The 21,944-nt window shown below is 41.6% G+C and overlaps 2 protein-coding genes across 4 annotated transcripts in view; one reads left to right on the forward strand and one right to left on the reverse strand.

Moving 5' to 3' along the window:
- Positions 1–201: 201 nt before the first annotated feature.
- The window catches only part of per1b (period circadian clock 1b), a 30,354-nt gene continuing 8,611 nt past the window's right edge, over positions 202–21,944 (reverse strand). For 2 of the 3 annotated variants that reach the window (XM_072687601.1, XM_072687603.1), the window contains exons 2-19: positions 17,359–18,234; positions 16,101–16,354; positions 15,056–15,177; positions 12,398–12,599; positions 11,938–12,132; positions 11,543–11,728; positions 11,107–11,260; positions 9,971–10,214; positions 9,356–9,464; positions 9,071–9,209; positions 8,260–8,378; positions 6,255–6,401; positions 5,740–6,063; positions 4,742–5,580; positions 4,062–4,260; positions 3,632–3,824; positions 3,102–3,252; positions 202–2,485 (exon numbers count right to left, since the gene is read on the reverse strand). In XM_072687601.1, coding sequence (XP_072543702.1) covers positions 2,165–2,485; positions 3,102–3,252; positions 3,632–3,824; positions 4,062–4,260; positions 4,742–5,580; positions 5,740–6,063; positions 6,255–6,401; positions 8,260–8,378; positions 9,071–9,209; positions 9,356–9,464; positions 9,971–10,214; positions 11,107–11,260; positions 11,543–11,728; positions 11,938–12,132; positions 12,398–12,599; positions 15,056–15,177; positions 16,101–16,354; positions 17,359–17,744 — 4,284 coding nt within the window. In that variant the 5' untranslated portion in view covers positions 17,745–18,234 and the 3' untranslated portion in view covers positions 202–2,164. The remainder of the gene's footprint in view (positions 2,486–3,101; positions 3,253–3,631; positions 3,825–4,061; positions 4,261–4,741; positions 5,581–5,739; positions 6,064–6,254; positions 6,402–8,259; positions 8,379–9,070; positions 9,210–9,355; positions 9,465–9,970; positions 10,215–11,106; positions 11,261–11,542; positions 11,729–11,937; positions 12,133–12,397; positions 12,600–15,055; positions 15,178–16,100; positions 16,355–17,358; positions 18,235–21,944) is intronic. The other variant, XM_072687604.1, reaches the window with a different exon arrangement.
- arap2 (ArfGAP with RhoGAP domain, ankyrin repeat and PH domain 2) overlaps positions 20,972–21,944 on the forward strand; it is a 132,598-nt gene continuing 131,625 nt past the window's right edge. Inside the window, exon 1 of the mRNA XM_072687599.1 lies at positions 20,972–21,038. Coding sequence (XP_072543700.1) covers positions 20,994–21,038 — 45 coding nt within the window. The 5' untranslated portion in view covers positions 20,972–20,993. The remainder of the gene's footprint in view (positions 21,039–21,944) is intronic.

Genomic DNA, 21,944 nt, shown 5'->3' on the forward strand with positions numbered 1-21,944 from the left:
TGTCAAAAAACCAGCCTGTGGCTTCGTCAGGGTCTTTTTAAAGCTTGCTGCACATTCTTGTCTTAAACTGAAGGAGAGTGAGGTTTAGGACAACAACAAAGAAAACACTTCACTTCCTCTCGTCGTTTTTAAAGCCTGCAGTGCCCGTTTCAATGCAAAAATGCAATGTTGCTGTTTACGGAAATGCCACTACACCACAAAAAGTGTGAACAGGATTTCACTTTATTTTATTTTATTTTTCATACAAAGAAATTCACAAAAAAAAAAAAAAAAACTTAAAAACTGCTCAGGACCACTAAAGCTCAATAGGATGTAATTGAAACAGAGCGACACGGAAGAGAAGAAAAGGTGAGATGTTATAAAGAGAGACAAAGAGAGTCTCCCTGTGTCCTAAGCGATCTTTTCAAAGTCAGTGGCTGTTTCACTGTTTTCTTCTCTGATTGCCGAGCTTGTATAACTAAAGCAAGCCACTATAGTAAAAAGGGGACCACACAGGCACTACACAGGCCCTCTAAGCTTGGAGGGTCCACTTTACTGGCCATCAACTGTGCTACTCCTCTATCGCAGAGGATGCCTTTGGCTTCAAGGCCTATTGGAGCTTTCACTGTTGGCATGGATGTGGAGATGAAGAAGAAGGTGAAACAATCAACCTATCTGAACCGAAGGGCAGAATTCATAAGGTTACACGACTTCTACATAAGCCTTTCATGTCAAATGACAAAAACCTATATGCACTAGGGTTATTTGATGCCTGATGCATCATCACTAGGCAGCGAACGCCCTCAAAGAAAAGCGCCAGGTCCCCAGCTCTTACACATCAGCTAACAAATGCTGGTGCTAGCCAACAACACATTGGAAAGGATGTGGGGAGAGCATGTGTAACCAGAAAATGTGGCAAATTGTGCTCCCTCAGGCTCTGGCTGCTGATGGCAAGCAGTATGACTCGAACTAGTGGTCCTCACATCACAGTGTGAGCGCCTTAGTCTGCTAAGCCACTCAGAGTCCCCAGAATAAGTCTTAATAACTGCTTAAATAGATATTTATAGAGATATATTGTGTGTTCAGTTTTCTAGAAAGGCCTATGTAGGAGGTTGTATCGTGTAGCTTTCTGAACACTTTATGAGTGTGTATGAGTGAGATTTTGCCTGATCATTCCTAATCAGCTGTTTGAGGAACTCGTCTAAAGTTCTGTGCTAAAGCTGCAGATAAAAACACTTCTGCTGCAAACAGGTTATGAGCAATCCCCTTTTGGATTAACAAAGACAGCACAGAAAATACAAATAATCCTTGGACCGAGCCGACACCAACAATGTATAAAAAATATTCACACTTCCAAAAATAAAATCACCCCGTGGATTTTTCTCCAGTAAATTTGGTCGTAATGCACCAGTAAACTGCAGATCAAATGTCCGCAAAGGCAGTGACCCACGCTGACCTGTACACCTGAGAACACACAAGACTGCATATATTCGCCTCTGTTAAGCATTACTTCATATAAATCTGCCTGCGGACTGAATGTTAATGACATTGACTGTAATTGTTCAAACTTAGCTGGTGAGCGTGAGGCTACATTACAGTATGCAGTCCTGGGGGTCCTCCAGGCAGGAGCCTTAAGAGAACACTGTAAAAGGGTGTTAAATTGATCACCCCTCTTTCCCTATCAGATCAGAATATCCAAAAGGTTCACTGGGAGAAAGTGAGCCATGGCAGGGTGCGGAGCAGTGATGTCACAGTTTTACAATAAAGTGGCCTTTTTTGATTCACATTCATCATCTGTCAGCCTTTGTGACTTTTTATCACTACTGATTTGCATTCAGCTTTACAAATAAATATTTGCATTATAAAAACAGAAAGCGTCACTTGAGCATATGACACAATGACATAATGCTACCCTCCACCACGTCAGAACATACTGTAGTGATTTTAGTTCTGCTTCTTTTCAAAGAGCTTTGGCCCAAAGCTCAGTAGTCTTTGCCCTCAAGGCTGTAGTCCTCTTTTAAAAGTACAGTTTACAACCACACTGCTAACCGTGACTCACCATGAAAAGTCTGACGAGTGTCACGATTTGAAGTGTGCAATTCAAAAAGTATCGACTGCCACTAGTAACACCTGCTGACAAGTGTGGAGGCAGTGTTTTTTTCCACCAGTGGATGATAATGTCAGCTCAGTGGCTCATGTCCGTCACACTGCCGCCTTTCTCCTCCTCTATTTGTGAGGTAAGGTCCTGATCCTCTGCTGTCATTTCTTGGTCGCAGATCTGCGTCGTCATTACCGCCCTTTCTCTTTCTTTCTCTTCTTCCTCTCTCCACTGCCCCGTCTCCAGTGCCTCTACCTCTTCCATGGCTGCATCTGGCTGGGTGTGTTTATCAGCCATGGTGCCCTCGTCTGTCACCTCCAGCACACTGCACAGCTCCATCTCGTGGATCTCCACATCGAAAGGGGCAGTTGGCGGCACTGAAGGAGGAGACTTGCAGCCCACACATGTCTGGAAAACAAGGAGACAAGCAGGACAATGACCATCCACATGAACATATTAGACCACTGGTATATGTATTAATAGAGGTAGTGGAGTGTTTGGAAAGCTTGGAAAGTGAAACGCATCAATGAAAAATAGCTTACATTAAAGCTTAGTATCTTCTGAAGAACACATATTGGATGGATATCACTATCGTTCAATTCTCAAGATTTCAGTAGCATTTGCAGTATTACTATGTTGTGGGTGTAGCATAGTATAATATTGTCTTCCAATGGCAAACTAGGGTTTGATACCCCAGCCAGGCAAGCATACTACACTCCTAACACTACTTTCACCTACATTGATCTACCTGTGTTATATAATTCAAATATCCATTTTTGCTTTTTCCCTTGTTGACATAATTAGAATATGGCAGTTGTTCGAAATAATCATCCATGAACTTTTTCTAATAGCAAGGTCAGTGTAAAGTTGTGACTAGATATATTATAAGCAATATATCTAGTGCAGGTGTCTCAGTCTGTTGACATTAATACCAATCAAAAGGAATGAAACACAGACACTGCAGCAGACAATCAGCCAATAAGCTTTACTGCTAGTGCTATGGAGTTAACCTTCAGGAACTCACAGATATGTTTATGGCACGTGGCAGGCGTCCTGTGCGGATCCAGGGGTGCACCTGACTCAGCTCCCGCTTCTGCTCATCAGTGAAACGGGGCTGATGCTTCTGCATGGCTCTCAAGGCTATTCGGTCCTCATGCAACACAGTCTCTCGGTCCCTGTCACATACAGACAGACACAGAACAGGCCTATTAAACATCCCCAGACTACCGTCAATGTAATGATGGCCTTTAAAATGTTTTTTTTTTAATTCATGTGCACACAGCAGTACCTTTACTTACACCATGGTTCATCAATTCAGGTCCTGGCACAATGATTATCTTGCTCTAACATTCCTGATTCAACTTCTCAGTTAAATAGCCAGTTTAATTTGTAGTTTTAAAGATTGGAAATCACCAAGCTGTACTGGATTCTGGCCCAGTTTGAATTGATGAGGGTGTACAGAGCAATGTAAAGCTCTGACATGCAAAGCTTTGTATTCTGGATGTGTTTCTAAACTAGACTTTTATGTGAGAGCCTATTTATTTATTTTCCAACCTGATGGGCAGCTGATAGGTCATCATGATCTTTTCGTCTGTGTCAGCCATGAGCAGCCAGATGGGGTCCTGTAGAACACACTTGATAAATTGTGCCTCTCCGTCACCCCCTGCTGTCTGCTTTCGAGAATGGTCATTCTCTGATGAGTCTATGCTGCCAAAGTACTTGCTGGTGTGGCTGCTCTGACTGCTTCCTTCAAGGGAACCAAGAGAAACATTTGCTCTTGTATTAATAAGTCTTCTCAGACTAAAACGTCACACTGAGAACACTGGAAACACAACAATGAGTGCAACCAGATAGTAGAGCATACTCAACTACTAACCACAGCTGTAATAATGTTCATAACAATAAGCTTAACTGTGAATGTGTGCACATCTTAAATTGTGATTGCCTAAGAGTCTCTTTTTTCACATGTTCTATTATAACTTACTGGTTCCACTCCCAGATGAGCTGCATCCATTGGAGCCAGACCCAGATGAGCCTGAGCCAGAGCCTGAGGACCCTGTCCCAGTGGAGCCAGAGCCTGAAGCGGCTGAGCCGGTGCCTGAGCGCGAATCCTCCTGCAGCAGAAGGTCCAGCAAGTCGCTGGAGGTGGACATGGCATCCTGGTTTGACTCATTGGCTTCTCCCTGTAGAGGGTGTAGTTTGCATACAGTTAATCAGATGCAATAAAATGCTAAATGCTGACTACTTAGCTATCGCCATTTGCACCAAGTTCTGAGCTTTTAAAACTGATACCATTTTTGTTCTTAGTGAGAGAGAAGAATATTATTATTATTATTTTAATCTAGTGATTTAAAAAAAATATATGTAAAAAAAAAAAAAAACAAGTACAGACACACAATATAGTTATGTAGGCATGTAATTACATTTAAATTACACCACAAATGACATAAATAGCTCTAGATTTTTTTAGGTTAAACCACATTACTACCACAGTTCAACCACTGCTACAATTATGATGATTATAGTGGATAATTATGAGGCTCCTGCAGCCTTGAGTTCTACTTAGTGAACCGCTCTGCCTTCTAACAGTTCTAATCATATAAATTAGAGGAAAATATAATGCATTGTATGCATTTCACAAAATTACATTTTGACATTTCTTACATTTTCATTCTCTTTGTTGTCCTCTGCTGGGCCTCTCTGATTACTTGAGGCCTGTGTTCCAGCCCCGACCCCCTGTCCTCCCACAGGAGGCGTGGCCTGTTGTCCTGAGGCCAGAGCTGACACTGCCTCCATTCGATTGGTGGGCGATTCCTCCAGCTGGAGCAAGTTGAGAGGGGATGAGCATCTGGATTGGAAGAGAGGTGACTCCGCCCCTTCTCTATCAGCACCTCCCTCCCTCTGGCTGCAGGACTGGGGGCTGCTGCAGCGAGACTGGTTTGGTAGGGCTGCGGTTGCTGTTTGAGGGGCTGCTGGAGGCGCGGCACTGGCTGCTGGATATGGAAAAGCCAGGTTTGGGTTATAGAAGGGCTGCGCCATGGCTGCAGGACCGGGTTGAGCCATGGAAGCGCCCATTTGGGGGAACATATAGTTGGGCAGGACAAGTGCCATCATGGGGGGGACCATGGGAGGGGCCATCTGTGGATTCTGAAGGGGGAAGCGAAGGCCAGGCTGCATGGAAGGGTCCGTGACTGGCTGAGAGAGGGGTGGGAAAAGGGGGTAAATGGGCAGCATGCCTGGTGGGTAGGGCACAGAGGGGAGGCTGTTATGGGATCCCACTGAAGGAGGCCAGGAAGAAGAGGTGGTTGGAGGGCCCAAGGGGAAAGAGGGGTTAGGGGGCCCTTCTTGTGCAGGAGCTCCAGTAGAGAGGCCTCTGGATGGACCTGCAAGGCCAAAAGAGCTTCCCTGATCTGATGTCTCTTGATGTTTCAGTCTTTTGCCGCCTCTACCACGCCTTCGACCAGTGCTACCTACTGCAGGATAGTCACGTGAACAGCGCACACCTGAGAGAGAGGAAAAAGATAATAAAAACAATGACGGTGGCTACTGATATACACATGTGTAGTAAATGGGGGGGGGGGATTTAAATTGGATTTAAAAAGCGTATGTAGAGTGGAAGTCTGTGTTCACATGGACTAACAAATGCACATTTCAAGCATTACCTCTAGTGGGCGGTGTGGTATTATGACGTCTGAGTGCTGAAGCTGGGTCAAACACTCGGAGTTCACTCAGATCTCTAAAACGACACAAGAAGTTCTGCTCCTCTTGCTGAGTGTGTGCTGAGAGCACCTCCTTTGTCAGCCCCAGCCTTCCTCCCCCTCCTCCTCCACCTCTCCTGCTTCCATCCTTCTCAGATGTAGGTGCAGGACTAGGTGGAGTTGGGGGCGGAGGCAGAGATGGGGCAGCCGTGATGGTTGGAGGAGCAGGGGGCTGAAGGACCGGAGGAGCGAGTACAGGAGTTGTAGGAGCTTCCTCCATAACAATGTCTGAGAGAAAGTGAGGGAGGAATTTAGTCATATTGTTTCATTATAAGCATACTATCATTATCTTAAAAAAAACTCTATTATTTCTAGTGCAGATTCTACTGGACCATCTTTTTGTGGATAACTGAATAAGGCGAAAATCTGGCGCACATAACTGAAACACTGACACACTAAACTGACCCTAAAAGACTCACCTGACTCGGGGGGCTTCTTGTCTCCCACATGGACGATGGTGCTGCTAAAACTGCACTGGGAGGTGACTGATGCTACACTTTCCGCTTTACTGTGCAATGCAAGAGCAGGCAATGGTGTACTCTCACCAACCAGAGCCACTGATGGACCTAAATGCGCGTAAAGATAAACACGAACAGAGTCACATTATTCTAAAGGCAGCCACCTCAAACTGAAAAGCAACACATTTTGGAAGGATAAAGAAATGTCAATAATGATCATTATTTAACCACAAAGAAATGATGGACATTTGGAGTTATTTTGGTAAAATTATGAATGCATTCTGTTCGTCATCTGATTTTATTTATTTATTTATATATTTATTTTACATTTTCTAATGACACCTCCACCGTGCTGGCCTAATGAGCTTGTGTGTTTTGAATGATGACCTGTTCGTTCCTTTTCCACACTTTGGCATTTCTATAACTTTGGTAGAAAGTTAAACAAGAAGAAGAAGTAGTTCTATGGAAGTGATGAAAATCCCAAAGTGTGGCAAAAGATAGGGCCAGCGAATTTTCCCAAACATACAAGCTCACCAGTCATGCATGGTGGAAGTGAGTGTCATTAGAACAATTTTAAAAATTGTGTCAAACTATCTTTGTGGATTAATCCATTGGTTAATTTCCCAGAAAAAATTGCATTTAATGATCTTTTTAATTCTGGAACATGTTTGGTGTCACATACCAAACAAATGTTACTTGATGCAGCCCCCCCCACCACACAAGACATTCAAAATTATTTTTTGCAAGAATTGGAAAAAACATGTTTTGTTTTTGCCATGCACTGAACACATTTGGGTTTGATATCAAAAGATGAATATAAGGTCATAGATAATAATATCATATTATATTATATTATATTGATCTCAAACCCACTGTCAGTGCAAAGACAAACAACTGGCGTTTTCACCCCAAAACATTGGAAGGGAACTGTATTTAAAAGCTTGTTCTCAAATATCTGGCTTGAGATTCATGACAAATATAATGGCTGCAGTTGAGACAAACCCAGTGTACGTTTTGCTGCTCTTTGTTGCTGTATTCTACCAAAAAGTACAGAAAGGTTTTTACTATCTGAGAATCTCTTTATTAGAGATTTTAGGTCTGTCTGGATAGTTACTCTGGACAGACTCTGGCACATTTACATGCAGCCTGATAATTCAGAATAGAATATGTCCATAAAACACCTCAATTGGAATAGACTAGGTTGATTGATGCCATTCAGAACACAATTTCTATCCGATTGAATGATATGGGTAATCCTTGAAATACTCTGCTACATAGAAGAATAATAGCCATATAAACACCTCTATCCGATTACATTCCTAATCAGAGAGTTAAAGTATGTTCTGGAAAAGAGCCCAGCTTGTACAAGGCAACAGCAACACACATTATTTCTGGAACAGGTGCTTTCACAGCAGGTTCGACTTCATTAAGTCACATGGAATCATGAATGCAAGGAACTTTTGTACCATGCAAGGGAATTTTATTTCCACTCAGAAGTGAATTCCTTTAGCACGACTCGCCCCCACTTCACTGCACACTTTCATCCAGAGATTTTGTGTTGCTGGTGCTCATGCACCTCAAAATGTTGCAGGACACAACATCTTCCTCTCACCCCTTCTTTAATAAGTGATTGTGAAGTACATTTTCTTGAGTCTGCCAACATTTGAAAGCAAATACTCCATAGTTGACAGGACTAATTACAATGAGAAGTGCTGGTCTGTGTTCTTTAAACGCTGATGATATCCACAGTATGCTCACAAAGCATGATGATAACACAATTTATCACAATAGAATAAAATATCACTATTTTGTCCACGGTCCACAGTGCATGGTATAAAATTGTTTTATAAATCTGGTTTATTATATGTACTCTTATTTCTCTTTTTACCCATTAGTCCTCTGACGTCTGCTGAAATGCAATTAGAGCATGTGAATTAGTGCACTTCAGGCTAGTTGGGAGGTGTACCTTTAGAATTGCCAGGAGCATCCTGCTGCTTGTCATCATCAGACGTAGAGGAGGCTGTGCAAGAGGAGGAACCACACTTCCTCTTCACTGTGTTAGGAATGTTACAGCTCTCCAGATACCTACAGCCACATTGGACAGCCATTAATGTATGTACATACAACAGCAGCATCAAAATACCGGAAAAAAACGAAGTGACAGCTTTTGCTAATGTAACTAAAGAATGACAGACAAGTAGAAAGTAGAAAAGAGACATGTATTGCTCATGGCTTAGTGAGATTGATAGCCTTTGACAGCCTGTCTCTCAATGTGTTAGCCTTATGTACTTGTGAGTAGTGTGGCTGTGAAAGGAGCACACTCATGTTGAGGATTAAAAATCCAATAACACATCATTGGGCATCAATTTGAGTGCAGCAATTTGCATCACTTTTCTTTTTCTTTTTAGAATCACCTAAATTGTAAAACTATATGATCAAGCATGCATTTATGTTTGGGCAAATTAGATTATAAGCTTGTTTAAATCAAAGCATTCACATTTACTGTAAATACACACACACAAACTAGCCCTTGTGTGACTGTTATCACACCCTAAGGATTCCTAAGTTAGAACAGCAGGGGGAAAAGCCTGGGACCTGTGATTCTGAAGAGTCTAAGAGGCTTTTGTATATTTTTTACTGTCTCTCTTACACTACTTTTTATTTCAGATGGCACTGAATCATTTCTCAAGTATCTGTATTCACAACAAACTGAGGCCAGAGATTTACAACCCTACACTTGACACGCATATACATAATATACAAATGCACACACTTACCGTATAATGCTATCCAGGCAGTTGATTTGCTGGTAAGAGTATGTGGGGGATGGTTCCTTTCTCACAAGCTGGGAGGGGACTGTGCTCTTAGAAGGTGGAGCCACACCTGGCCCAGGGTTCCCTATTGCCCATAAAGAACCTATTAAGTTCGTAGAGAGAAAGAGAACATTTACCTTGAAATATAAACAACAGTCACAAAAGCATCTCCAAGTAGATGTCATCTTAGGTGCTGACCATGGATTACTAGCTATGTATGTTTATAAGAGTGTGTGCATGTGTGTGTACCTGTGGCAGCGAGTTTTCTGGGAGGAGGACGGTTGCGGGACTCGATAAACACTTGTTGGCCACTGGTCTTCACCATGTGAACGTCCTTACAGATCTGCTGGAAGGTCATCTGCTCACAAAGCAGAGGAAAATGACTCATTATTTGCTTCATCAAATAGCTTTCTGTAGGTCTGAATGCATGGACCTCTTTCTTCTTCTTCCGTTGTCTGTTACCAGCTATGAGGTGCCCTTGGCAAGTTCATCCATACACAACATAACAAATCACTTAAATGACTCTGTTTCTGTTGCAGGGGCAGAGCTTTAAACGAATAATGGCTGTGCAAAAACTGCAGGATCAAAGACCTTCACACAAGCTCTGAGAATAAAGTCCTAAAATACTTGAGTTACACTGAAATGCCTGTGCCAAAGATTAGGCACTCTCCAATTGAGGCTCAATGTAGGTCTTATTTTGCAAGCAACTGTTGCAAATCTTGCAGGGTTTAAAGAACTACTTTCCTAACCTATAATCTGATCTGCAGGAGTAGAATGTACTAAAATTAGATTTGATCCTGATTCCAATAGTTTAAAAAGAAAAGCCTATTTATTATTACAAGACGTTTTTATTAGTATGCTGACCGGCTTGTGAAGCTGAGCAGGGTCCTCCAGAGCAGTGCCGTTGCTTTCGGATGAGGAGGCTGCGCTGGGCTGGAGTTCATGCGAGCCGTTGCTGGCCAGGCTGCTATAGCCTTGAGAGCTGCCGCTGTGAACAGGCTGCACCAGCAGCCGGTGGATCTGTTCGCTCAGCTGAACGATGTCTGGAGCCAGGGTGCGCTCCTCTAGGTCCCGCGGCAGGGTGAACACATCCTCATTCAATGGAGAACTGGAGGAGTGAAAGAGAAGGGGAAGAGGTTAGAACACAGAAGAAAAAATATTGATATGCACACATGACATTCTTTCAGAAATGGAGGTCATCAAATGACCTGAATAGCAACTAATCAATAAGTATTTCTAATTATTTAGTGTTTCTTAGTAAGTGTGCATAAAAGTAAGCAAACCTTTGTGCGTGTGTGTGTTTGTGTGTGCACCTGTGTGTGTGTGCACATGCTTGTGATTAAGTGAGGAGAAAGGCCAGTGCATGGTTTGAATAGTAGGAATATTTTTCCTCTGTAAGCAAGGATATCTCTGTTCATGTGTGACTGGCCCTTGAGTGTGCGTTCACAACCAGAAACAAAGAATGTAGAGAATTATTTTAAGCATATCCAAGCAGAGTGGGATGAGTGTTTTAAAAATTATGTAATTGTATTTGAAGTGAGGAAGGATTGTCCATCACAATGTGGGTGGGCCAAAGAAAAGGAGATACTGGCCATGTAGCCATGCATGAAAGATGCAAGTTTACAGTGAGAGTGAGCTGTATGTGAGTATTTACAGTAAATGTGAATGTGTGAGGATATGGAATGGAGACGACATTTATATGACTCACTGCAATACAATAGTAATAACTGCATATCAAGCATACATTAATCAGCACAAAAATAAATCAATAAATCTTCAGCCCATTTATGTTCATGTGTATAGCATGTGTATAACGTTTGAGCATGGACGCTTTGTCACATATGGGTGTATGTAAGTATGCACATGCTTGTAAGTGTGTGTACACATGCTGTGTGTGTGTATGGTTTTAAGGTTGCAGTAATGGAAGTTTGTGTGTTCACATGTTTGTAGACAGTGAAGATGTCAGGCATATTTATGGATGTGTGTGTGTATGTCCATACGTTCGGACTTTGTGCCGTCCCACGATGAAAGCAACCTTTCTACTCCATGGGTTGACGAAAGAGGACCAAGAAGTATCTATGGTCAGATACTCTCCACTGCGGGCACACATCCGCAATGGGGAGTGGTCAAAGGGCTGCCCAGCAAACTGCAGAACTACAGAGAACAAGTGAGAGAAAGAAAGAGAGACAGAAAGAGAGAGCTTTGAGATGCATTCTTATATGTAATTTAATATACATGTAATTATGAGATCATGTGATTGCATTTAAATAGCATAGTAAATCAATAATAATAACAACTGAGCTGTACAACAAAGACATGCAGTGTCTTTAATGCGAAGCAACAAAAGACAAATCAAGTACCCCTTCGTTGACAATCCTGCTAAATGTTAGTGCGTGAGTAATAATCAAGGTCCATCAAAAAAAGATGTATGCTCACTCTTCTTGTGGATGGCCACCATTATGGGTCTGTCCTCAGGGTGGAGATAGAGCAGTACAGGAGTTCCCACTAGGTCCTGAGGCAGATAACCCAGCAATGGCACCGCCCGCTCATCCACCTCCTGAAACAGACAGCTGGGCGTGTGACTGGTGGTGAAGATCCGCTTATCCGGAGGAATACGAGGAGCTGAGACAGAGACAGGGAGAAGAGAGTGAGTTAAAGAGTGTTTCCCATTCTGTAACACACTAAACCTGGTAACTAAATGTTGAGTTGAATCAGGTGTGTTTGAGAAGAAAAAAAAACCTAAATGGTGGATTAAATAAGGATACCCTATGCACTTCACTTTGAGTGCCTGTGTGAGTACAAAAAGTGCATGTGTGTGTTGTATGTGTTACCTTCATATCCCGAGTGAACTCTCTCTGCGATGAGCAGGCAGCAGGGCTGTGGATCTGCTGTGTCTGAGTCTCGCAGAGTGAGCAGATAGGGAGTCAGTCTAAATGGATAATACCGCATATCACCGCCTGAGGAGCCATCGCCGCTGATTCTACAGAACATGGACTTCTCCTGCGTACAGTCCACTGGAGGAGAGGCTACATAAAAGGGAGACACTTGATTGAAAAATTTCCTAATACAGTTCAATACATGTCATTACCTTCTGTTTTGGACCACCTCATTTCTGTCCAAATGTAAATGTATCCTAATTAACTAAGGGGAACCAAAAGTGGTTCTTCTTGACATCGCTCAAATACCTTTTTGTGGCACTATGTGTACTGTGTACTATTTCATTTGTGTTTATGTTTTATGTGTGCTACATTTGTTATATTTCTGTCAATCATGAGCAGCACAAACACACACCTGAACCGATGCAGGAAGCCCATGGCGGTAGTTTACAGGGAGCAGTGCTGCTGTAGAAAGTGCTGACGTCCTGAGGGGCGAGTAGCTCTGAAAAAACCGTCCCCTGCAACTTCTCTGGTTTGCTGCGTAACAAAGATGAACCCTGGGGAGAGATATATACCACCTTTCCCGACAAGAATGACACAGCCATGGAGAATGTGTCCTAGAGGAGGCAAAGAAAAAGAAAAGAGAAAACAAGAAAATGATCAAATCCACTATAAAAGATACAGCAGATGAAGATCAAGTTAAAAAACATGGGTATATTCTCTTAAAAACAGTCATTATATCAGTGTTTATGCAGTGATGTGCAGTTTAGCAAAGCACATTTTTACACTCATAGCTACTGTGTACAGTTATTCTCAAGAGCACCATTACAGTATGTACTCAAGGTGATCAGAACAGAGGAAGGGAAAGGTGAGAGGAGGGTAGAGAGGGCGTAGCAAGGCTGGCAAAAACACCACAACTAATGTATTCTAATAGGTTCAAGGTTCTTTTAGTTGTATTTAATGAATTTAGCGAAGCTGCATCCCCCTATATCTTAGATTTACTAAAACCTTTTTTAAAAAACTTTTAAATGAACATTTTAATTCATTAATAAAACTTATAATAAATCTGGACAATTAGCCCAGCCTGGTTGTGCACATTTACATACCCACAACCTGTACAACATTTCAACGGAGAGATTCAAGTGCTGGAAAGGCCTCAGTAGATAAAACAGTAGTAAAATAGGAATGTACATTATTTATAAATGTTTTACTCCAGTCAAGGAGAAGCAGAGACAGAGTGACGAATGGCAGAAAAGGGGAGAGAGGCAAAAAAAAAAAAGTTAAAGTGGAAAGGGAGCAATGAGCAAAGGTCAGAAAGAGAAGTTACAGAAAAGCATTTTAGTGCTGAGGCTTAAAAGCCGCATTCGCTGCCTTTTAATCTGCCCTTCGCCTTTAATAGCAGGATTTTCAGAGCTTTTGTCACATTTGTTTTGATATATATAGAACACAGTCTAACCATGGAAACTCCTAAAATTAAAATACACTACACACTATAGTCAATAATAAGCCCTCAATGATCTGGATGGTGTTCTGAATGTATGCACATGCTCAGTCAGAAACTGTGCATCCAATAATAAAGGGTTATAGAAACTACAGGACCCCCAAGAATTTCACAAGACAAAATTTTAATAATTTTAGATTGGAGTATGGGCCAATGCTGGATTATGGATTCACAGAGTGTGCTTATAAATGGAACTGTCTCAAATATTTGATGCACATCCACTGGCTCACCTCAATAGTGTGTTATGTCTCCTTTATTATTTGTCTTGTATACTGACAACTGTAGGAGTAGTCACGGAAACCATCATATTGTAAAATTTGATTACACAGTTGTGTTATCTCCGCTGATGTGTCATCTCTGCTGCTACATTTGCTGGTGAATATTTTAAAAAATGGGAGATTTTCATGGATTTTTTGCAGATAATGGGGAAATAGACAGGCTGTTAGAGAGTTAGCACTTACTTGGGGACAATCTTTGATGATAAGTTAAAACTTGAGGATAACACAGAGGCCAGCAACGTATGTATTTCTTTGGAAATCTTTTTTTGTTGAGTGATCTGTTTTGTTGAGTTTTTATTGCTCTTTAATTAAGAGTGTTGTTTAATTCTCTCTTATTTGCTGGTTTCAGGCTCTGAGTTTAAGAAATTGCCTACAGAATTGAATATTCATGTGCCCTAAAATGATGTGGTGTTCCACTGAGATCTCTGTTCCACTGTATTGCACAGACAAACAAAACTGGAAAAAGGACGCCCCCATCATTAGTGATCCATCGAATGCTTTGTATTTTACTTTTTTTAAAGTTTTAAGTTTTAATGTTCGGTCTTTTATCTGTTGTCTACTCTTTCTTGAGATGTTTGTGTGCCCAGTGTAAATTGCCCCTCAGGGATAAATATAGTGGATTTAATTCAATGGATTCAGTTCAAGGCAGATTATAATTTAAAGAGTTAAAGGGGAAGTCTCAGATTATATCACATACTATATGATCTGTACTATAAGCATACTGTCAAATTGGCATGGAAGGAGTATGTCTTTTGAAGAGGGATAACAAAGTCATAGAGATAATCACTCCACACTAATGACCAGCAGTGTGTTCGTGTGTTTTAGCAATGTAGGCCAGCACTTAGCTAGGCCCAGCTCCTTTTTACCTGTATAATGATATTTATAATGGCATAAAAGACAGAAAGATGTTCTTTTGTTAAGGTTCTAGACCTGCTCCAGTGTGCTACCTCAAGGGGGTCACTTCAGTTAACAAGAGGCTCTGATAACAAGTACAGAAATGAGTACTGGTATACTGCCCGTCATCTTCACTCTCTCTTTCTTTTTCCACGTGGTGAAGTCCACGTGAAAAGTAGGAAAAAAGAAACACAGAAGAAAAAAAAGAATCTGGTTCCTACAGAGCTGATGATAGAGCTCTCAGGGAAACAGGAAAGAAGAAGAAGAAAAAAAACACGGGATGTGTAATTGACAGAGAGAGAAGGAGAGAGGTCAAGAGGATAAATGGAGGGGAAGCGAGAGCATTAATGGAATAAAATTACTGTAGGAACACGTGAGTATGAGGTGAGTTTATACATACTGTGTTTTTCAGCGTATACTCGGAGGTGATGTTATCAAGTTCTTCAATGGTAAACGTGGAGAGGTCCAAACTGCAACCATGACACTCTTCGACATTCCACTGGTGATAATACTCCTGATTGGCTGGAAAGAAAATGCATTTGTTTATAAATGATTACTTTAATAATGTTACATTTTAAGTAAGAATGTATTTGGTTCTAAATCTCACATCATCTGTAACACATGAATGCAGTTTTGTTTCGGAAGGTAGAAATAAGGCTAAGTGCACATTACAGCTGGAGTAAACACAATATTTTTGGCTACAATCATTTTAACAGATATACTTAAGTAAGTATTTGATTAAAACAAGTGATTTGTTCAATAAAAGCTATTTTTGGCCAATAAATTACACTTGCTGTTCCAAACCTAGGTAGTGCCCCTAAAGTGGTTGAAAATTCAGTAAAAATCCCACAATTAATGATGAAATGGAGAGAATTTTTATCCCTATTATGTAGCAGTGGGCTGCACGCAGAAATGCTTCTGTTTAGCTGCTTTCTACAACTTCTACACTGTCTTTGCTTTACTTAGCCCTGCCTCCTCCCGCACGTTATCGACCCCCTATAGCGTATTTTTCAAATGTCCTAAGGGGGCGAGATACTCTTTAACAAGGTTGATGTGGCACAAATCTGCTGTAATGTTGCCCAAATGTAACATAAATCCAATTGGTCCAGTGTTGTGTTTACACACAAACTAGATGTTAGCTACTTTGGCACAAAAAAATCCTTCTGTATTTTGCAAGTGGCAAAGGGGCAATATGCAAGAGAGACTGGGTGCACATTGGTAATGTGCTAGTTGCTGGGTTTGAGTGCTGTCATGTCATCAGCGGGTTTACAAACAATTCATCTGGCACTCCTGTATTTTACTGCAGTATCTCTGTATCTTTTTTGAAGCAATCAATATCTGAAAGCATCTGAAAGAGGCAGACACCCTGATTCAAACTGGAAAAAATAAGGGCAATAAGGCTCACCATGTCAACACAGCCATACACACACACAGACCCCTCTCACCTCGCACTTGCTTGACACAGCTGAGGGCGTATTTGAGGGCATTGAGGGTGCTGGATCGGCCCTTGGTCTTCCTTTCAGCGGGAAGGCGGATCTTCAGCTCCTTCAGTGCCCTCATCAACTCCTTTTGTGTCTGCACTCGCGCCGACTGATCACTGCTGCAGCCGCTGGTGGAGGGGTGGTCCTGCTCTGAGCTAGTACTCAGCAGACTGTAAGCCAGAGAGCTGCTCGGAGGAGAGGGGCTGTGAGAGTTTGAACTAAGACAGAAACAGAGAGAAAGAAAGAAAACAGGTGGGCAGTAAAAGAAAAAATAGTAAAGATTATGGCCAAGATATTAATACTCATTTCTTTATTTCTAATAGGAATGCACTGGCAATATAATACCTATCAGGATACAGGGGTTACAATTCAATATATTGCGATAATGTAAGCAAAATGATAGGTTGATTTTCTTTTATGAAAAATACACAAATATTTGCACATGTACTTTAAATACAAAATAAATAAATAAATGAATAAATACTTTTTATGAATTGCTACAATACTGCAAAACATAACATTTGTAATATTGTAATATATCGATATTTTCTAACAACCCTTAAGTGTCTTTTACCTGTGCCTGTTTTCTACACTACATAATGCCAGTAAACAGCTGATCTTAGTGACCTTTCTTATTTCTACCCAACTCTACTATCCAACTATTCCTATTTTTTGCCAACCCTCTCCAAACAGTTAAGGACACCTTGCCTTCTATTCTAATGGTTGGTGTTCAATGTTAACTTCCAATTAAATTAAAGAATGTATTCACCCTCAATATCTGCTGGTTGGTCTCCTGCCCTTTCAGTACATTTGAAAAGTGCATGTTAGGCAGTACCGATCTTCTTCGTACATCGCAGCTTTTTTTTCAAAACTGTTAAAAGCAGATATTGAAATTCTTTTGCCCTAAAGATGAAGGGCTGAAAGGGCGGGTGCTGCTTAATCCTGACATTACAACCGAACAAAATGTGTGGAATTTGCCTTCTATCTCAAGATAGAACTTTTGACAACTGGTTCTGTTTCAGTTTTACAGTTTTTGTAAAGGAAACATCTAACCTTTTTTTATTATGTCTCGATTGTCTATGTTACTATATGAACCCCAACAAAGAAAACATTTCTTTGCTTAGGAAACACTGCTTAGGTGCCCCCAAATATTTTTTACAAGAAGCCTACGTAACAGCCTCCCTCTATCCATTCTATCCATTCTATCCATTTTGTCTCTTACCTCTTGTTGCTCTCAGTGGTCTCCAGCATCATGCCAGAGTCTTTGCCATTTTGACTGGAGGAGCTTTGGTAACTCCTCATAGACTGTCGTCCTCTGGAGCCATTCTCCCTCTCCAGCCCTCCTTCGCTCTCCCTCTCTCCAGAGTCATTGCCGCTGGACAGCGCGTCCATGTCGTCTGAATTTTGCCCCTGGTTGTCCCCTGACGAACCTGTGGGTCCCGAGTCGGCCCCTGGTGACGACCCAGCCCTGCCATTGGTTGGTTTGTATGAGGGGCAGTTGCTGCTCAGGCCTAGTGAACTCTTCCGTGGTCCCGCCTCCTCCTCTGTCCCGCCCGCTCGCCCCCGAGTGTCATTGCTGGGGGCGGAGTCTGAGTTGTCATCACTCATAATACAATCAGAATAACCGGTTGCCTAGGTGATGAAGCTCACCTATACCTGGTGAAAATAAACACCTGAGCTGAAGCTTTACTAGGTTGGACTGCAGGAACTGTAAAGGTGAATCATTTTGTTGTAAAGATGCTTCATGAGTCCATTTCACAAACGTGGAGCATTATAAATGCTTATTAGGCTCAGAAGCAAGTGGGTGAAGAGCTCACAGCCTCCAAAGCTCAGCAGTAACACCGCTTTAGTTTATTTGGAGAAAAAGTAAATAAATTGTCAACTCTAGGAATGGTGGAGGCAGCAAAACATGCAGGCAAGACTCCTGCTTATGAAACAGTCTTGGCTGCAATCATGCAGCCAGATGGATGAGAACAGGGCGTGAGAAAGACACTGAGCGAGAAAACAGCGTCTGAAACCCCAGGTTCTTGGTCCTCAGGATCTGTCCAGAACTCTTCTCCTTCTTTCTGCCGCGTGTTCTCCCTTGTTCCAGAGGCAACTTGCAAAAAAAGAGAGAGAGAAAAGGTGCATGTGAATTTAAAACTGCACAGGCTGGAGGCTTTACTTGTTTTTGCAACTGCCCGGCGGCCTGTTTATGGTCTTTCAGAACGGCATCCACATGAAATCCACCTGCTCTTTCACAAACAGCGGTGGTCAACTGACGCCGTTCACGGAATATCCACAGGGACTCACTGACCACTGTAGCTAATGACAGTTTTACCTTTTCAAATGATAAGAACAGAAGGTGGAAAGAAAATAACAAACTCACATGGACAAGCACGTGTCCAAACACTGTCATTTCACTCTTTTGGTTTTTCCTGGTCTCCTTGGTTACATGTGCTTGCTCTATTACTGAGATTTGTACTCCCATTCACCTCACATCTCTCCAATTCTCCACTTCTAAGACTTCCATGTACTGTGGCCTTAGTCATTTTCGCATTTTCAAGAGCTTTCTCTCTCTGTGTGGTTAATCTTGAGCAGGTAGGCTACTAGAGTGCTGCAGAACAGAGCAGGACATTACTGTGAGTACTCTGGGTACTTAAGTGAGATACAATGAATGAACTGAAGGATAAAACAGATCATGTGGTTTCTCTTAGACTGGGTGTTTCTGCATTTCGTTGATTAATATAAAAGCATTGCATAAGACATAAGAACAGATACCAAGTAATTTCTTACTTCGAAGATAAATTGTAGTAAACTGTGTCCATAAAAGGATGCACATGGTTAGCAATGAAGCTCAAATAGGCTGTGGCATTCAAGCGATGGTATATTGGTATTAATGGGCCCAAAGTGTGGCAAGAAAACATTCACCACACCATAACACCACCTTCACCAGCCTGGACTGTTGACACAAGGTCCATGGATTCATGCTGTTGGCACCAAATTCTGACCCTACCATCTGTGTGCCTCAGCATAAATCAAGAGTCATCAGACCAGTCTTCAGCTGTCCAGTTCTGATGCTGTTCTTCTAACCAAAATTGTACAGAGCAGTTATCTGAGTTATTGTAGCCTTTCTGTCAGCTCAAACCAGTCTGGCCATTCTCCATTGACTTCTTTCGTCAACATCCTGACCTGGCTGTTTTTTCTTAATTGCACCATTCTGTGTAAACTCATGAGACTGTTGTTTGTGTTACACCAACAATCATCATGCCACGCTCAAAATCACTGAGATCACAGTGTCCCCCATTCTGATGGTTGATGTGATCAGCTGAAGCTGCTAGCCTGTGTCTGCATGATTTTATGCACTGTACTGCTGCCACACATTTGGCTGATTAGATAATTGCATGAATGAGTAGGTGGACAGGTGGTCTATTCAGATGGACAAGACAAAGTGCTTTATGTAACAGTCGGAGACGTGCAGCACTTTTTAAATGAATAAAGCAGAAATGTAACTTCAGCCCGATTTAAAAGTTTTAATATCAAAAGTCCAGTTTAAGTTTTAAGTATGCAAAAGGTCAGCTGCAACTTAACAGTGGCAGGACGACAAATGCTCTCCAACTATTTGTACAGCCTTGTAATTCTCACATTTTCATACACATTCATACATTGAGTAGATCCAACACACTGACCAGTCAGATTTTTCACAGTTCTAACATATAATTACACTGTGGCCTTTTTCAGTTACATTCAATAAAAGGTTTTATGACTAGACCAATAGAAACACTCAGTTTTTTCTTCTGTGTCATGCCACCTTCTGGTGCTAAAAAAACAACCTTTCAACCTTTGCTCTAAACCAGTTCCACTACTGACCGTAGACCTCCTCTAACCTGTTTTTAGAACATTAATGCTTAGACTATTTCTGCCCACTCTTAGTGCAGGGTATTGCTTAAGCAGTGGACAGGTTATTTCGGAGTGGTCCCAAAGTGGCCCAGGTCCCTCACCCACGCACTCAGCCCTTTTTATAAATCCCTCATCCAGACGCTTAATCTCTTAAGCTCCATGGAAGAAGGAGGTGTTGGTGCTCTTGGATCACTGGTGACGTGTCTGTAATCAAGTGCCACTTTTGATGTTGCCTAGTTTAAACTTGACTTATTTAGAGACAAATGCAATGATACACTTTATGTCACAGACATGTGAGGTATTGACGTGTGAGGTTTTAACTAGCTTAACATTCTAATCCCTCCAACACCTACAGGTGTTTTAGCATGTGCCCCAAACACGTTTTCACTGTTTTAACCCTTAGATATAACATTAATCATTCTAATAAGCAACTGTAATTTTACATAAAATATTTCTCACTATCATCTCAACAAGTTAAAAGCAAAATTGTGTCACAATTCAATGTGTCACAAGTGCACATTGAAAACTTTCAATAATGTTTGTAAGTAAAAGAACTATTTTATTAGGATTTGAATTTGACAGTTGTGTGTTCAATCTCTTTTTGCTAGCAAGGAAAGCTATTTGTTATGTTTGCCATATTTTTTGTCAGAAGTGCAATCTCATTTTATATTTGTGTAATAATCTTTATAAAGTCAAGCAATATGAAAGTTAATAGTTAATAACTAGACATCTAAGGGTTCATATATATAATTTATTAGACAAAAGTACTGGGACTCATTAATTGTTTCTTCTGAACTCTTTCTCCTGAAGCAGTTTATCCCGCTTTTATTGTAGTCTCTACTATCCAGGGAAGGCTATCTACTAGATCTTGGATTGCTGTGAGGATTTGATTGCATTCAGCAACAAGAGCGTTAGGTATGTCCGGATGTTGGATGATCACCACCTCTCCTCCTCCCCAAACCATCCTAAAGGTACTGGATGGAGCACCATCATTCCAGAAACCACAGTTCGACTGCTCCACAGGTCAGTGTTGGTGGGTCTCATACCGCTCTTGCCTTGGCATTAGGCATGGTGCACATAGCTTCATGTTTATTTCCTCCAGAAAGTCCTATTCTATTGGCAGTCCTACTGTACAGGTACTACAAACGCTGTGTGTGTGTATTTGCATTTCAGAAATGGGTGCAACTTAAAGTAGCTGAATTAATGTCTTGGAATGCGTGTCCACAAACATTTGCACATACAATGAACTTGAGATTATATTTGATATTGCTTTAAGACTTAAGCAATTGCTTAATGACTTAATGAGTGAGGTTTGATGCTAGTGTGTGCTAGTGTGTTTAAGGCATGCAGTTTGCAAAATGTGTGCGGTATTCATTCATATTTCTTATTATTGTTGGCTACATTAGCCATACAGCTTTACTGGTTACGTTCAGATGTCAAACATGTCTTTTGGTTTTGTTACTTTTTGTAATGACTGTTAACACAGACTAGCGCTGCTACTTAAGAGTGTGGCAGACGTTCCTGCAGTTGTGAAGAGTACTTGGAGTGGATCATATGTTTTATGAATATAATTGACTTGTAAATGGACAGAACTGATAGGACTGTATTGGGGTGAGCAGAGAAGTTGCTTGGTAGCGCAACAGCTCGTGTGCTCGGCTCGTCTTGGCTGGAGCATGGCTGCTCTGGTAATGTGAATGCATGCGTGGGTGTCTACCCATGCACTCATGCACGCGCCCGACCTCCAGAGCGTACCAGCTCTGAGCCCTTACAAAACCAGAAAGCAATAAACAAGTGCTGTAAGGAACTGCATAGCCTATAACTGCTCTCCTCTGTGGAGTCTAGGAGGTGGCACTGCAGTCTCAGACAAACTGTTTTGATCATGAGGTTGTGTGGTAATGTGAATGCATGCGTGGGTGTCTACCCATGCAC

The sequence above is a fragment of the Salminus brasiliensis genome, chromosome 9, assembly GCF_030463535.1.
Source record: "Salminus brasiliensis chromosome 9, fSalBra1.hap2, whole genome shotgun sequence".
In the NCBI taxonomy this organism is placed as follows: domain Eukaryota; kingdom Metazoa; phylum Chordata; class Actinopteri; order Characiformes; family Bryconidae; genus Salminus; species Salminus brasiliensis.